The following is a 15,593-nucleotide window of genomic DNA, read 5'->3' as shown; positions in this document are numbered from 1 at the left end:
CGATGTCAAACCAACAGGAACTCTGTGCTGCAAAGTACATCTTGCTGCCCTTGTAAATCAGGTGCCATATGATTTAGCTGAAACTATGCAGTTATCTTGCCTTTGCCAGTTGAAAGTAGGCTACTGCGTTACGATGTTTCTAACGCCTGTCAAAGGAGATTTCAGAGAGAGTGAATTCCAGCATCCTGACTACATCCTAACATGACATGGCACACAGCATTGTTTAAAAAAAGCAATACTGTTTCGATACATGACCACTAGAGTGTAGTAAAGATCTTGTCTGGGAAGTCCCAAGGGGCGGGGAATTCCCAGACAAGTAAAGATCAGATGGTCCAGTCTGTCAGGATGTCTAGATATTTCTGTCATGACATAGATGGGACAGTCACATCCAAAGATACAACCTGTGCCCATGTCTGGACAGAGGACTGTGTATTGAAAATAAATTGATGAACATGGAACAAGTTCAGTAAAACAGTACTAAAAAAATGATTTGTCATTCTACCCGATGGCCTCTCCTTTCATCGGCAGGACAGAACAGTTGATTCGGGCAAGAATAGAGGAGGTGGTGTGTGCATCCTGATCAACAACCAGTGGTGTGTGGATCTGAAAAAAATTGTGCAGACCATTCTACCTGCCCAGGGAATTAATTCTCTGCAGTCGCTGTTTACGTTCAACCCCAAGCTGACACCTTGGGTCATATCCCACGCCTTTGCCTGCTTCGTGTTTGTCATGTCCTGGTACATGTCATGAGATTCCCGGCTTTCCCTAGCACCAACGCAAGTGGCAGCTTTTTCATGTAGCTTTGGTGTTTTGTATTCATGTATGTATTGTTTGTTAGTTGTATGTGCTTATGTGCTGAGGTGTGTTTTATGTGTTTGTTATGTCCTGGTAGCCTACATGTCATGAGACTCCTGATTTTCCCTAGCGTCAACGCAAGTGGCAACTTTTTCATGTAGCTCTGGTGTTTTGTATTCATGTATGTATTGTTTGTGAGTTGTGCTTATGAGCTGAGGTGTGTTTTTACTGTTCCCACACTGTACTCCTCTAGGAGCATAGTCTGGGTGTTGTCTTTTCTCTCCTCCCCTCCCCAATGTTATGCTGTAATTTTTCCCTATCTTTAGCCAGTTTCACTCTGGTCGGGGGACTGCCAATGGAAACTAGCCTTTTGGATACAATTGGATGCATTTACAATTTAATGTTTATTAATGTACACTGTCCCTCTTCATCAAATAAACAAATCAAATCAAATCAAATCAAAATGTATTGCGTTGTGCTGCTCTGCGTCACTCTCCAGGATCTCCGGCATTTATTGCGTTGTGCTGCTCTGCGTCGCTCTCCAGGATCTCCTGCATTTATTGCGCTGTGCTGCTCTGCGTCGCTCTCCAGGATCTCCTGATTTATTGCGTTGTGCTGCTCTGCGTCGCTCTCCAGGATCTCCTGATTTATTGCGTTGTGCTGCTCTGCGTCGCTCTCCAGGATCTCCTGATTTATTGCGTTGTGCTGCTCTGCGTCGCTCTCCAGGATCTCCTGATTTATTGCGTTGTGCTGCTCTGCGTCGCTCTCCAGGATCTCCTGCATTTATTGCGTTGTGCTGCTCTGCGTCGCTCTCCAGGATCTCCGGCATTTATTGCGTTTATTGTTTTTTCTCTTCCTTCTCTGTTTTCTCAGCCCTGAGTCGTGACTCAAATTTTTGGTCAATCTTGACCCTCAGTTTCTGGTTCTGCTTAATGATCTTTTTAATGTCCTTGTGGCGGCAGAGGGCCTAAGACCAAGAAAAAGCATAATAATTCAATGATTCTAATACTCAATGCAAGTTCTCGATGTATTCTCCTCCAGAAAGAGAACCTTCTCCTCGGGCGGCTCTCTCTCTCCTCTGCCTGAGCGGCACGAGAAAACAATGAAGGCTGAGTGGAAAGAATGTGCTCTTCCTTCGGCTTCTTTTTCTCTTCCTTTTCTTTCTCTTTCTCCAGTTGTTTAGCTTTCTTTTTCTCTTCAATTGCTTTCTTTTTCTCTTCCATCTCTTTCTCTTTCTCCAGCTTTTCAGCTTTCTTTTTCTCTTCAATTGCTTTCTTTTTATCTTCCTTTTCTTTCTTTTTCTCTTCCATTGCTCTCTTTTCCTCCAGTTTTTTAGATTTCTTTTTCTCTTCCATTGCTTTCTTTTTCTCTTCCTTTTCTTTCTTTTTCTCTTCCATTGCTTTCTTTTTCTCCTTTTTTTCATCCTCCTCTTTTTTCTTAGCCTGCTGCTTCTTAATTTCTTTCCACTCAGCCTTCATTGTTTTCTCATATTTGTCCTCCAGCTTCTTGGTGTTTATGGCAGCAGCTGCCCTGATTTTTTCTTCCTTCTCTGTTTTCTCAGCCCTGAGTCGTTTAATTTGCTGCTCACATTTTTGGTCAATCTTCTGCTGCAGTTTCTGGTTCTGCTGAATGATCTTCTCAAGGTCCTTGTGGCAGCAGAAGGTCTAAGAACAATAAAAGGCATAATAATAATAGATCAATGATTTTAATACTCAATACAAGCGGTTTAATTATAGCTTTTTCTCTGCAACTGTGTAATGAGGTACCTGGAAACTATCGTTCAGGCAAGCCTTGTTGTACTGGAGCTTCCTCCATTCCTCCCTCAGCATCCAGGTTCTGAAAACCAGAGGGGCACCCTCTGCCCTACCGGTCTCTTGGGTAGAGGCGTTAGACTCCTGCGGACCACACACACACACGCACACACACACACACACACACACACAAACACACACACACACACACACACACACACACACACACACACACACACACACACACACACACACACACACACACACACACAAACACAGCACTTTGTTAGTGTTCCTGCATGTTGTGTGGGAAAAAAGTGAATCTTAAGAGGATCTCCTTCTTGTCAGGTTGTCGTGTGTGTGTGTGTGTGTGTGTGTGTGTGTGTGTGTGTGTGTGTGTGTGTGTGTGTGTGTGTGTGTGTGTGTGATATGTAAGGACAAGGGCCACGTCTCACCATCCACATGCTGGCTTGGTGCTTAAGCTCCTTCATCAGCTTCTGTTTGTTGTAGACAAGCCTCTGAGTCTCCTTCTGCCTCTCTTCTCTTTCAGACCTGGTGGTGGTCTCCAGCGTCACCAGGTCCTGCAGCATCTTCTCCATGGTCATCCTCATGGCCTGCTCTTTACGCCCGGTCTCCTCTGCCATATCAGCAAATACCACCTCCAGCTCCCTTGCCAAGCTCTCGCTTATGCCTACCCTAAAAGCCTCACTAAGGCGATTCATTATGGAAATCTTGAGAAAATTAAAAGGCAAATATTATTATCTTATTTAGTAATTTAATTACTTATAAAGAAAGACTTTCTGTGGCCATCTCAGTCTGAATAGCACCCCTGAACTTATTTTACAATGAACCACCCGTATTTTACATACAAAACGTACAGGCATTAATTTGATATTTCCCCATACTGTACGTGTATTTGAAAAATTAAATCCTGCTTAAATAAGTCTTGATAGGTATTTAATGTTAACTACCTGTCAAAAGATGATCTAATCTCTAGTCCTGATGAAATGCTGTTCTGATCCGATGTGCTTCCGTTCCGTCGTGAGTATGTGCTCAAAATGATGATCAATCTCTTACCTGCGCTTCTCTCGTAGTCCTGATGAAATGCTGTACTGATCCGATGTGCTTCCGTTCCGTCGTGAGTATGTGCTCAAAATGATGATCAATCTCTTACCTGCGCTTCTCTCGTAGTCCTGATGAAATGCTATACTGATCCGATGTGCTTCCGTTCCGTCGTGAGTATGTGCTCAAAATGATGATCAATCTCTTACCTGCGCTTCTAGTCAAACTTGATACAGACATAGAACGTGACGCAACAATAGCCTGTTGCACGCTCGCATCATTCCATCATTCTAAATGTACTGGTTTGCGTTATAGAAGTAGCAACGCTACCGTCCATGTTATTATTATTAGCATATCCTAATTATTATTAGGCTATTATTAATAATTATAATAATACACTTTATTTGTAAAGCACCTTTCATACAAACCAATGCAGTACACCAAGTGTTTAACAGCAAATAGATGACGTGCACAAAGAAATTACATGCACAGTGATCCACAAACAAATATACATCAAATAAACATAAAGCATTAAACATAAAAACTAGCTATGCTAAGTGATGGTTATTAAATACCACAAAAAACCTGTCTTTTTCAACACCACATAAATGCGTTGGTTTCATGGGTGAGGATGAGCGCTTAACGTGTTATATAAAGTATTATTACTCCCACTGTCACGATATTTTATTGTCTTAATTTATTACAAAGTTGTACGATATCATTGTAGAGTAGCCTACATTGCAGAACGGCACGTTACAGTATAGCGTCGTTGTAAAGTATCGTTGAGAGTTCTGTCGACTCGTCAGGAATAGAGATGAGTGTATAAAAGCGGAGATCGGCCACAGCAGATCACATGGTAAACTGTATTTAATGTGTCAAGTTCATCGTTATTTAGTGGCTGCAACGATAGAAGACATTCTTTGTAGCCTATAGTGGAAGGATTGAGTTTGAAAGGTGAAACGATGTCAAACCAACAGGAACTCTGTGCTGCAAAGTACATCTTGCTGCCCTTATAAATCAGGTGCCATGGTGTATGATTTAGCTGAAACTATGCAGTTATCTTGCCTTTGCCAGTTGAAAGTAGGCTACTGCGTTACAATGTTTCTAACGCCTGTCAAAGGAGATTTCAGAGAGAGTGAATTCCAGCATCCTGACTACATCCTAACATGACATGGCACACAGCATTGTTAAAAACAAGAGCAATCCGAGATTTCTGACCTCCAGCAAGGAGGTACACAAATCCGGATCCAGACAGATCCGCCCAGTAGTTTCTGAGAAATCTTGTCCACAGACAGACAAACAGACAGACAGACGGACAAATAAATGAACGGACCCGATCGCATAACCTCCTTGCTGGAGGTAAAAACAATACTGTTTCGATACATGACCACTAGAGTGTAGTAAAGATCAAATGGTCCAACTGAATTGTGCTGCTGTGCTGATGTGCGGCCTGCTTACACACCTTTCACACCTACGCGTTAGAATGCGTTGATGCGTCAGTGTTACGGATCCCCATTCATCCTTTGCCGAACTGAATTGTGACCAAAACAGGCTATGAAAAAACATGTGTTTGCTGTTTATCCTCTTAGTCTTTCACTCAAAATATTATGTTTTCATTTAAATAAAATTATTGACAGATTTTTTTTGTTTTGTTGATAAAACAACACAATCAAAGCCATAATCTGTAATCATCATACACTGATAAATAAGGGAGACATTTCAAGTCTGTGTTTATTTGAAATATTTATTTACTTCTTTACAAACTTTAATAATCGCATTCATCATCATCATTATTCTTCCACTCTCCTTCATCCTCTCTGTTAACAATAACCATCATCATTGTGGCCATAGTAATGTGTACGCCAACCTCTCAAGGCCTTGCTTAGAAACAGAAACATGACAACAGAACTGAATTTACATTCTAGAAACAGGTCTCCATGGCTACAAACTCTCCTTCTTAGTCTTGTGCTCACATACACACTGAAATTGGATGTGGAAACCATAGAAATACAGCATGGTTGTACACTTTAGACTTCCTTTATTTAAAACAATTGAATATTGTGAAAACACTGTACCATAATATAATGTTATAAGAGTGCGAGCGCTCACACACACACACACACACACACACATATCTGTACACATCCACCCACATCCTTACACAGACACACACAACCACACCTGATAGTGAGGCTTCCTATGAGATCCTTTCACAGTCTTGAGGGTGAATATTCTGTCAGACATCTGTTAGACCAAACACCAGATAGCAGACGACTGTGATCTGGTCTGGTCTGTCTCTGGTCTGGACCTGATCTGTCTTTTGTCTGAGCCTGATCCTTTTCCAGTTGCGGTTCAGATGCTAATTTACACCATCGCTTGAGGTCTCTGTGTCTAAGACTACTGCTTATAGTCCAACGCACGTGCACACACACACGCGCACACACACACACACACACACCTCTGTATTATCTGGCGAGAGCACAGTGAATACCGTAGTCACATCTGTCATTGTCTCATGTAGTCTTTCAGCTATGTGACAGTGTGGAAGCCAGAGCTCAGTCTGGACTGGTTGAGATGAGATCATGTCTAGTCTGGACCGCTCCAAAATAGTCAGTCCAGTACTACATGCATATAGTGCATGTCACCATGGTTTAGTATCCAGTCACTGTTTGAAGACTTAAATAATATATTGTCAGCCAATGTCTTGTGCTAAGTAGGGCATTTGTTTTCTACCATGTGTCTGGGTGTGATGGTATCAGTGGGAGCTTTGGTATGTGTTGTCTGACTGTTGCATCTTTCCCCCTTAAGTCCCCCAACACAGATGTGCATTCTCTAGATGCTACTATCAGCACAAACTTTAACCCCAGCCTTGCACTATGGCAAATCTTGTGAGATTTTGGATACCTTTAAAGTCAGATAGCTTTACCGAAGCCATTACAGCTCTGGTTTCCTCCTGTTGCTTTAGGTAGCGGACAGAGGAAGACACACTCACAAGCACCCCACATGCAGACGCGCACACACACACACACACACACACACACACACACACACACACACAATCACTTTTTTGCTGCTCCTCACACCTCTTCTTTGATTACACCACCAGTTACACAGTAGAACACCGTAAACCACGTGTCACAGATGTACACACTTTATGCATCACAGTTTACAGAACCATGCTCAACGTACTGTAACTAAAGGCTTGTAATGTACAAAGCCTGGTGACTTTGTGCTTGTGCTCATCAGTAAATACTCAATGCTGAACTGCACTACCTAGCTCATACACTAGAGGGCAGTGTTGTGCCGGTTGAGCCAGGCATACAGCGTCTGATCTCCCCCTCACTTGTGACAATTTGCCTCACAGCGGTTGGACGCCCAAATGTTGTGCCTGTGTCCATACAAGAGGATAAACCCATAAAAGTACACATGTTTACAGGTCATTAACACACACAGAACAACCTCTGCACCTGGAGCTCTCAAGAGGGAAACACTTACAATGTGACATGAAGCCCCAACACTGACTAACTGGGTTCACTACTACTATAATAGTGCACAGCTCCGTTCACTCAGTCCCACCCATGGTCACGAGAGCTCCACCCATGGTTACGAGAGCTCCACCCATTGTCACGAGAGCTCCACCCATGGTCACGAAAGTTCCACCCATGGTAACTAGAGCTCCACCCATGGTCACGAGAGCTCCACCCATGGTTACGAGAACTCCACCCATGGTTACGAGAGCTCCACCCATGGCACAGACGTCACTGAAAGAGCTGACGGCAGTAACTTCCCAATTCTGTCCATGGTCACAAGACTTCTGAAAGATTTCACAACAGTGTTCATCGAAGGGACAAGTGAAAGAGTTGAGTCTGGTCAGATGTGGCTCTGTGTGTCCTCAAAAGGAGGGTGAAGCGAGACTCTCCACACGACAGCAGACTGGGGTCCAGGTGACCGAGGGGTCTGATGCGATCTCACCAGGAGGAAGCTGTATTATCTCAGGAGAACACGGCAAGGGTCACGTCCATCTTGTGGTATGCCTTGTGTGCAGTATGAGTGGCATTTAATGGAGTGTGTCATTGTCTGTGTTCGTCACTTGGAGGTTAAAAACTTGTACTTCCGGGTCATGCAGAGGTCACGTTGCAAAGTGGGCTACTCTTCAGCACGTGCAGCGGCCATGTTGGAGGGGTCAGTCTCTGGTGCGTTCAAGACGTCGTCCACTGCACTGCATGGCTACATAGTTCCTCAGGAGACGTCCGATGTCCACAGAGCTTGGACTGCCCACAGGAGGGGTGAGACAGAGGAGGGACACTCGACAGGACAGGTTCTCATTCTCTGAGTCTGTCTGTCTGTCTCTGAGCCAGTTCAATTCAATTAGGTCTCTGAGCCTCCAGGGTTTATGAGATGTCTGTCTCTCGGTTGTCTGTCTGTCTGTCTGTCTGTCTGTCTGTCTGTCTGTCTGTCTGTCTGTCTGTCTGTCTGTCTGTCTGTCTGTCTGTCTGTCTGTCTGTCTGTCTGTCTGTCTGTCTGTCTGTCTGTCTGTCTGTCTGTCTGTCTGTCTGTCTGTCTGTCCACTCAGTGAGAACAGAGAAGAGAGGATCAGGCCTGTCTGCTCTCAGCTGGAGAGTGAAGGAAGGACGGAAGAGCAGAGAAAAGAGAAACGAGAGGGACGGGAGGATGAGGAGAATAATGAAGGGGTGATGGAGCTCTCGTTTATAGATGTAGGGATAGGAGGTAAAGGGGAAGAGGAGAGGGTGAAAACAGGGAGAATGAGAGAACTGTGTGGATGGAGAGTGGGGGGGGGGGGGGTTGAGAGATGAAGGAGAGAGAGATGGAGAGCAAAAGGAGAGAGGAGAGTTGGTCTGTGCATCTGTGTGTATGTGAGAGAGACTGTGTGTGTGTGTGTGTGTGTGTGTGTGTGTGTGTGTGTGTGTGTGTGTGTGTGTGTGTGAGAGAGAGAGAGTGAGTATGTGTGTGTGTGTGTGTGTGTCTGTGAAAGTGTGTGTGTAAGGGATGATGGGTGAAGGGGCCTGCAGGGGGCGATGGGGATCACATACAGGTGCTGCCCTCTGGAAGGCACTGCAGCTGCTTCTCAATGATGCAGCGGAGAGAAGAATACCTGCAGGATGGGAGAGAAAGAGATAGGGAGGGAGGGAGAGGAAGAGAGGGGGGAGAGGGAGAGGAAGAAAGGGATGGGAGAGAGAGAGAGATAGAGAGAGGGAGGGAAGAGAGAGAGAGAGGGAGAGGAAGAGAGGGATGGGAGAGAGAGAGAGAGATAGATAGAGAGAGGGAGGGAAGAGAGGGAGAGGAAGAGAGAGGAGAGAGGGAGAGGAAGAGAGAGGGAGAGAGAGGATAGATTGAGAGAGAGAGGGAGTTTAATTCAGTAAATGGCAGAAATCAGTGTGTATGTGTGTAAGTAAGTAGGTGTATGTGTGTGTGTGTTTTTGTGTGTATACCTGGTTCTTAATTTCTGCACTTCTCTGTCCTCCTCCTCCTTCAGTTTGGTGATGAAGCTCTTCAACACGGGCATCTCAAACTTGATGTATTGCGCCACCTGGTGGAGGGGAGAAACAGCAGTCAGCAGAAGCCACAACATCATTCAAATTATAGCATAGCGGTCAGAATGAGAAATGACTGGACACTGGTCTAAGGGTGTGTGTGTGGGGGGGGGGGGGGGGGGGGGGCATTTTAGGAGGAGAAATGGAAACTAGGTGGTACCAAAAACTGCGCACACACACACACACACACACACACACACACACACACGACTCACATCGTAGGTGACTTCCTCGACCTGGTCTTGCTCCATGAGGAAGATTCGGCACACCTGTTCACAGGGACCCTGCAATACTCGCACTATCATGGGATAGTCACTACGCTTTAGCTGTAGACGCTCTGGAACACACACACGCACACACACGTACACACACACACACACACACACACAAACAAACACATTAGTTGAAATACATGATTAATACACCATATTTCTTTCAGTCATTCATACAAACACACACACACACACACACACACACACACACACACACACACACACACACACACACACACACTTCATACTGCACCACATTCCTTCAAAGAATCTCACTCACACACAAGAGCACAAATACTCACACACACACACACACACACACACACACACACACACACACACACACACACAGGACTATGGGTGTACTGACCTCCACTGGTGTGTACCAGGTAGAGAGCGAACTCGTCAGGACTGTTCTCAATCTTAAACTTGTTGAAGAGCACACGCAACACCTGTGGTGTGGTCATGCCGCTGTTGATGCGCACGTTTGTAACGGAGCCGTAGGCTGGAGTGAACACAGCCGTCTGAGAGAGGGAGACAGAATCACAGAATGAAACAAAGGAGGAGAGGGAGAGGGAGAGGGAATAAAGGAGAGAAAATGAGAGTGAGAGAGAGAATGAGAGCAAGAGAAAGATGACGGGAGAGAGAATGAGAGGGACAGAGAAATTAAAGGAGGGGAAGGCATGGGGTTCAGGGGTCTAAGAGAGACCTTGACCTTTGACCTCTTTATTATCTACTGTACAACAGGGGCCGTGCAACTGAAAACAGCCATGTACCTTTTTTTTTCTTCAAAAATTCTGTTTTCGCTTTGTGATTATCAGGAAGTGAGTGTAGATAGATGAACGAAAAATGTATTTAACTGATTTGAGCTTGAGGCTGCAACTTAACACAAAAGTAAAGGGGTCTGAATACTTTCTAAATGCACTGTTTATGAAAATGCAATGACCTTGGATGCTTTGACAACATTCCAAGCACATAGATAATGACCTTGTTGCTTTAGTAAGTTTACAGGAGGGGTACTTTGCCTTGTGCATGCAGCATATGTACTTGTTAAGCTACATAGCTTGTGTGCATACAGCATATGTACTTGCTGAGCTATATAGCTTGTGTGTGTGCAGCATATGTACTTGCTGAGCTATATAGCTTGTGTGTGTGCAGCATATGTACTTGCTGAGCTATATAGCTTGTGTGTGTGCAGCATATGTACTTGCTGAGCTATATAGCTTGTGTGTGTGCAGCATATGTACTTGCTGAGCTATATAGCTTGTGTGTGTGCAGCATATGTACTTGCTGAGGTATATAGCTTGTGTGTGTGCAGCATATGTACTTGCTGAGCTATATAGCTTGTGTGTGTGCAGCATATGTACTTGCTGAGCTATATAGCTTGTGTGTGTGCAGCATATGTACTTGCTGAGGTATATAGCTTGTGTGTGTGCAGCATATGTACTTGCTAAGCTCTAAAGCTTGTGTATGTGCAGCATATGTACTTGCTGAGCTATATAGCTTGTGTGTGTGCAGCATATGTACTTGCTGAGCTATATAGCTTGTGTGTGTGCAGCATATGTACTTGCTGAGGTATATAGCTTGTGTGTGTGCAGCATATGTACTTGCTGAGGTATATAGCTTGTGTGTGTGCAGCATATGTACTTGCTGAGCTATATAGCTTGTGTGTTCAGCATATGTACTTGCTAATTTATATACCTTGAAAAAGCCAGAATGTGGGACACTCACTTTGTGATTATAAAAGTGTCCATTAATGGAAAAGCGGTGGCGTCTGATGCGCCGCTGGTCGCTAGGCGACCGCCGGTTGGCCCGCCTCAGTACTCCGGCGTCACTCTTGGTCCTGAGGAGCTGTGAGGATGCGTCATACCCTTCTGGAATACAAACACACACACACACACACACACACACACACACACATCAGGACCTGAGGAGCTGTGAGGAGGCATTGTACCCTTCTTGAATAAACACCCGGCGTTCACACTTCATCACACCATCTAAATATACATCATAGGCATCACACACTTCTACCACACACACACACACACACACACACAATCACACACACACACACACACACACACACACACACACACACACACACACATACACAATCACACACACACACACACACACACACACACACACACACACACACACACACACACACACACACACACACACACACACACACACACACACACACACACACACACACACACACACACACACACACACACAGTTTACATCCTATGCCTATATAGGTTGCAGTCTGATTCAGCTGGGTCCACTACTATAGGCTAACTGAATACTGTGGTTAAGACATCAGACAAAATAAAACAAACTGTTTTTATTTCCTGTCAGACGGAAGAATAAGATATTATTTTTTCATATCACACCGAAGAATAAAATATATTATTGCATCCTGTCAGACGGAAGAAGATAAGGGGTCACACATACCATCCTCGTCATCCTCATCCTTCACCCCATTGTTCTCTGATTGGTCAGGTGGGGCTGTTACCTCAATGGGAGGCGGGGTCTGATTGGATCCTTCTTGGCTGTAGGAGGAGAAGACAGGAAGACGATGGTGATGACACGTCAGCACTCTACTAACACACATAGGAGAAACCTCTGGCAACATCATGGCAGACAATAACTTCAAAGGACAGAACATCTCTCTGCCTGTTCATTCCGACAGTAACACACTGAGGACAGAACATCTCTCTGCCCATCCGTACTGTCAGTAACACACTGAGGACAGAACATCTCTCTGCCTGTCCATACTGTCAGTAACACACTGAGGACAGAACATCTCTCTGCCTGTCCATACTGTCAGTAACACACTGATATGCGTGTCAGAAGGGAAGTGGGCTACGGCAATGATATGACCCAGGACTGGTACAGACCCACTAGATCCACAGCAGTCTGTTCACTCCAGGGCCCTCTCACCCTAGAGTGATTCAGCAGTCCCTTTACTCCAGAGAGTAATACTCCAGGGCCCTCTCACCAGAGAGTGATTCAGCAGTCCCTTTACTCGAGGGCCCTCTCACCAAAGAGTGATTCAGCAGTCCCTTTACTCGAGGGCCCTCTCACCAAAGAGTGATTCGGCAGTCCCTTTAATCGAGGGCCCTCTCACCCAAGAGTGATTCAGCAGTCCCTTTACTCAAGGGCCCTCTCACCAAAGAGTGATTCGGCAGTCCCTTTAATCGAGGGCCCTCTCACCCAAGAGTGATTCAGCAGTCCCTTTACTCAAGGACCTCACAACCTGGACTCAGATAGAGGGTTTGGACCTCACAACCTGGACCCAGATAGAGGGTTTGGACCTCACAACCTGGAATCAGAAAAAGGGGTTTGGACATGGTGTCAGCAAACACACACAGAACAAACCCAGAGGGAGCGGCCATAAGCATGGGAACGTATCGCCCTCAGTTCACCCCCCAGGAGGGGAAGAAACTGCCACGGCGCTCTGGCCAGCAGGCCGTCAAAAGAATGCCTGCTCACATGCAGCGCCGCTACCGTGACAACCATGACCCAAACACACAAACCGCTCTGTGTCTGTCTGGACACAGCTCCTGGGAGGATGGGGGTTTCTCCAGGTTACGGTCTCCAGGGGAACGTCTGTGTGTGTGTGTGTGTGTGTGTGTGTGTGTGTGTGTGTGTGTATGATTGGGTGCAGGGGGTTCTGGGGCCCTAGCTTGCCAATCTTGTGACAGGTCTGGCTTAGTCCAGTCTGGCTGCAGCCCAGTTTGGCTTTCATACAGCTCGCCTTTTTCCAACACACAGCATTCACAGCCCATCAACAGAGGGAAAAGGGTAAAGAGAGAGAAAGAGAGAGATAGAGAGAGAGGGATGGATGTATGTGTGAGAGAGAGGTATGGATAGATGGGGGAGAGAAAGAGAGAGAGAGGGATGGACTGATGGGGGAGAGAGAAAAGGGAAGGATAGATGGGAGAGAGAGAGATGAATAGACAGGAGAGTAGGAGAAGGCAGAAAGGCTCAAAGAAAGAGAGAAATGGAGAGAGAGAGAGAGAGAGAGAGAGACAGATGCAGGAAAAGAGAGAGGAAGATACACAGACTTTTAAAGACAATTTTCAGACACTTTTATTGGCACATTTGCCAAAATACATAAATAAATAAATAAATAGATAGAAAAACCAGCCTCACATGTAAAAGTAGGTTACACAAAGCCCCAGAGCCGAGAGAAAACATGAATATGGAGAGAAAAGTGAGACAGAGACATCTAACGACACAGCTGCAGAGCAACCGAGAGACTGAACGCACACAAACACACACACACACACACACACACACACACACACACACACACACACGCACACACACACACACTCGCGCACACACACACACACACACACACACACACAGAGGGATTGATGATGTTGATTAACCCACAGGAGCTACAGAGCAAGTGGAATACAGATGTGATCTTCATCAGCTCCCAAAACACACACACGCGCACACGCACACACACGCACACCAGCGTCAGACACACATACACTGGACTAGCCCCAAATGCACAAACACACCAGCCTCAGACACACATACACAGCCTAGCCCCAAATACACACACAGACAGACACACACACACAGACACACAGTCGCCTCAGGCACACATACATACACAGACTAACCACACACACTAGCATCAGACACCAATTCCAAATCCAAAAAACTGTCACAAACACATGGCACACCAGCCTCAGTGATTTGATGTTCGTCTGAAAATACAGTCAGCCCACACAATAGTGCAAAAGCCCAAAGCACACCCCTTAGACCGAAAGACACACACCAGCCCTGCTCCCCCACCAACCGCCTTTGCCCAACCTCTATGTCTGTAATTATCACACACACACACACACACACACACACACACACACACACACACACACACACACACACACACACAGCAGCAGCAGCAGCAGCCCTAACACACAGCACAGACAAACACACCAGTCCCAGACACATGCCGCACACAAGCACACACACACACACACACACCAGTCTCAATCATATGCTGCACAAACACACACCAGCCACAAACACAAAGCGCGCACACACCAACCCCAAACATGTGGTACACACATGACTGAGTGTGTGTGTCTTCATGCACTGTCTGGAATTAAGTGCAACACAATAGCCTCATTCACACTGAGAGGAAGCTACCAGATCTGTGCTGTGAGCTTATGAGCAAGCCAGGAGACTGGGTGTCTGTGACAAGTGTGTGTGTGTGCATTCAGTAACGCCGGCAGTGCTGGCGCTGTTTGATGAGGTCATGCATGAACTCTGACCTCTGCGCATCCAGGTTACAGCCCGAGTGCCAGGAAGTGGAGGACGGAGGAGGTTTGATTCGTTCGTGGTCATCCTGCATCTGCAGTCTGATTGGTCGCTTCAGGCCCCAGGAAATGTTGAGCAAACCCTCTACGATCAGCTCACCCTCCTCCTAAAGGAAGAACACACACACACACACACACACACACACACACACACACACACACACACACACACACACACACACACACTGATGAGTGCACATAAACAATCACACACATACACCATAACAAAATCTCCTTCCTCTTTGGAAAACAATGGTCATGCAGTAAATGTGTATGTTCATATTTACACACACACACACACACACACACACACACACACACACACACACACACACACACACACACAGACACACACACACGCACATCCACACACACCTCCTTCCTCTTCAGAGAACAATAGAAGCACAGGTCAGGAGTTTATGAAGTTTCCATCCACAGGTGTACTCTCACACACATATTTAACCCCTTTTCTTACCATGTGAACAATGACTGTAAGCCACACAGACACACAAACACACAGTCCTGACTGTACACACACACACACACACACACACACAGACACACACCAACACAGACACACACACACAGACACACACACACAGTCCTGACTGTACACACACACACACACACACACACAGTCCTCTCTCTACACACACACACAGTCATGACTGAATGTGTCAATAGCTTATTAACCCACTTAAAAGTGGAAAAAGTTGTATCGATCGGTTTATGGATCTCTAATGAATGTGTCTGACATGGCAGACATGACTGTGCTACACACACACACCCACACACACACCCACACACACA

At 45.7% G+C, this 15,593-nt stretch overlaps 1 protein-coding gene across 1 annotated transcript in view; it reads right to left on the bottom strand.

The window, feature by feature from the left end:
* Positions 1-8,584: 8,584 nt before the first annotated feature.
* rassf2a (Ras association domain family member 2a) overlaps positions 8,585-15,593 on the bottom strand; it is a gene marked incomplete at its 5' end in the record, with an annotated part of 9,582 nt that continues 2,573 nt past the window's right edge. The window contains 7 exons of the mRNA XM_080852908.1: positions 8,585-8,721; positions 9,059-9,156; positions 9,376-9,497; positions 9,803-9,956; positions 11,164-11,306; positions 11,893-11,990; positions 14,739-14,890. Of these exons, the coding sequence (XP_080709034.1) occupies positions 8,652-8,721; positions 9,059-9,156; positions 9,376-9,497; positions 9,803-9,956; positions 11,164-11,306; positions 11,893-11,990; positions 14,739-14,890 (837 nt within the window). The 3' untranslated portion in view covers positions 8,585-8,651. The remainder of the gene's footprint in view (positions 8,722-9,058; positions 9,157-9,375; positions 9,498-9,802; positions 9,957-11,163; positions 11,307-11,892; positions 11,991-14,738; positions 14,891-15,593) is intronic.

Source organism: Sprattus sprattus, assembly GCF_963457725.1.
Source record: "Sprattus sprattus genome assembly, chromosome: 15".
NCBI lineage: Eukaryota > Metazoa > Chordata > Actinopteri > Clupeiformes > Clupeidae > Sprattus > Sprattus sprattus.
The sequence above is the reverse complement of the archived record's forward strand: the minus strand, read 5'-3'. Positions and strand labels throughout refer to the sequence as shown.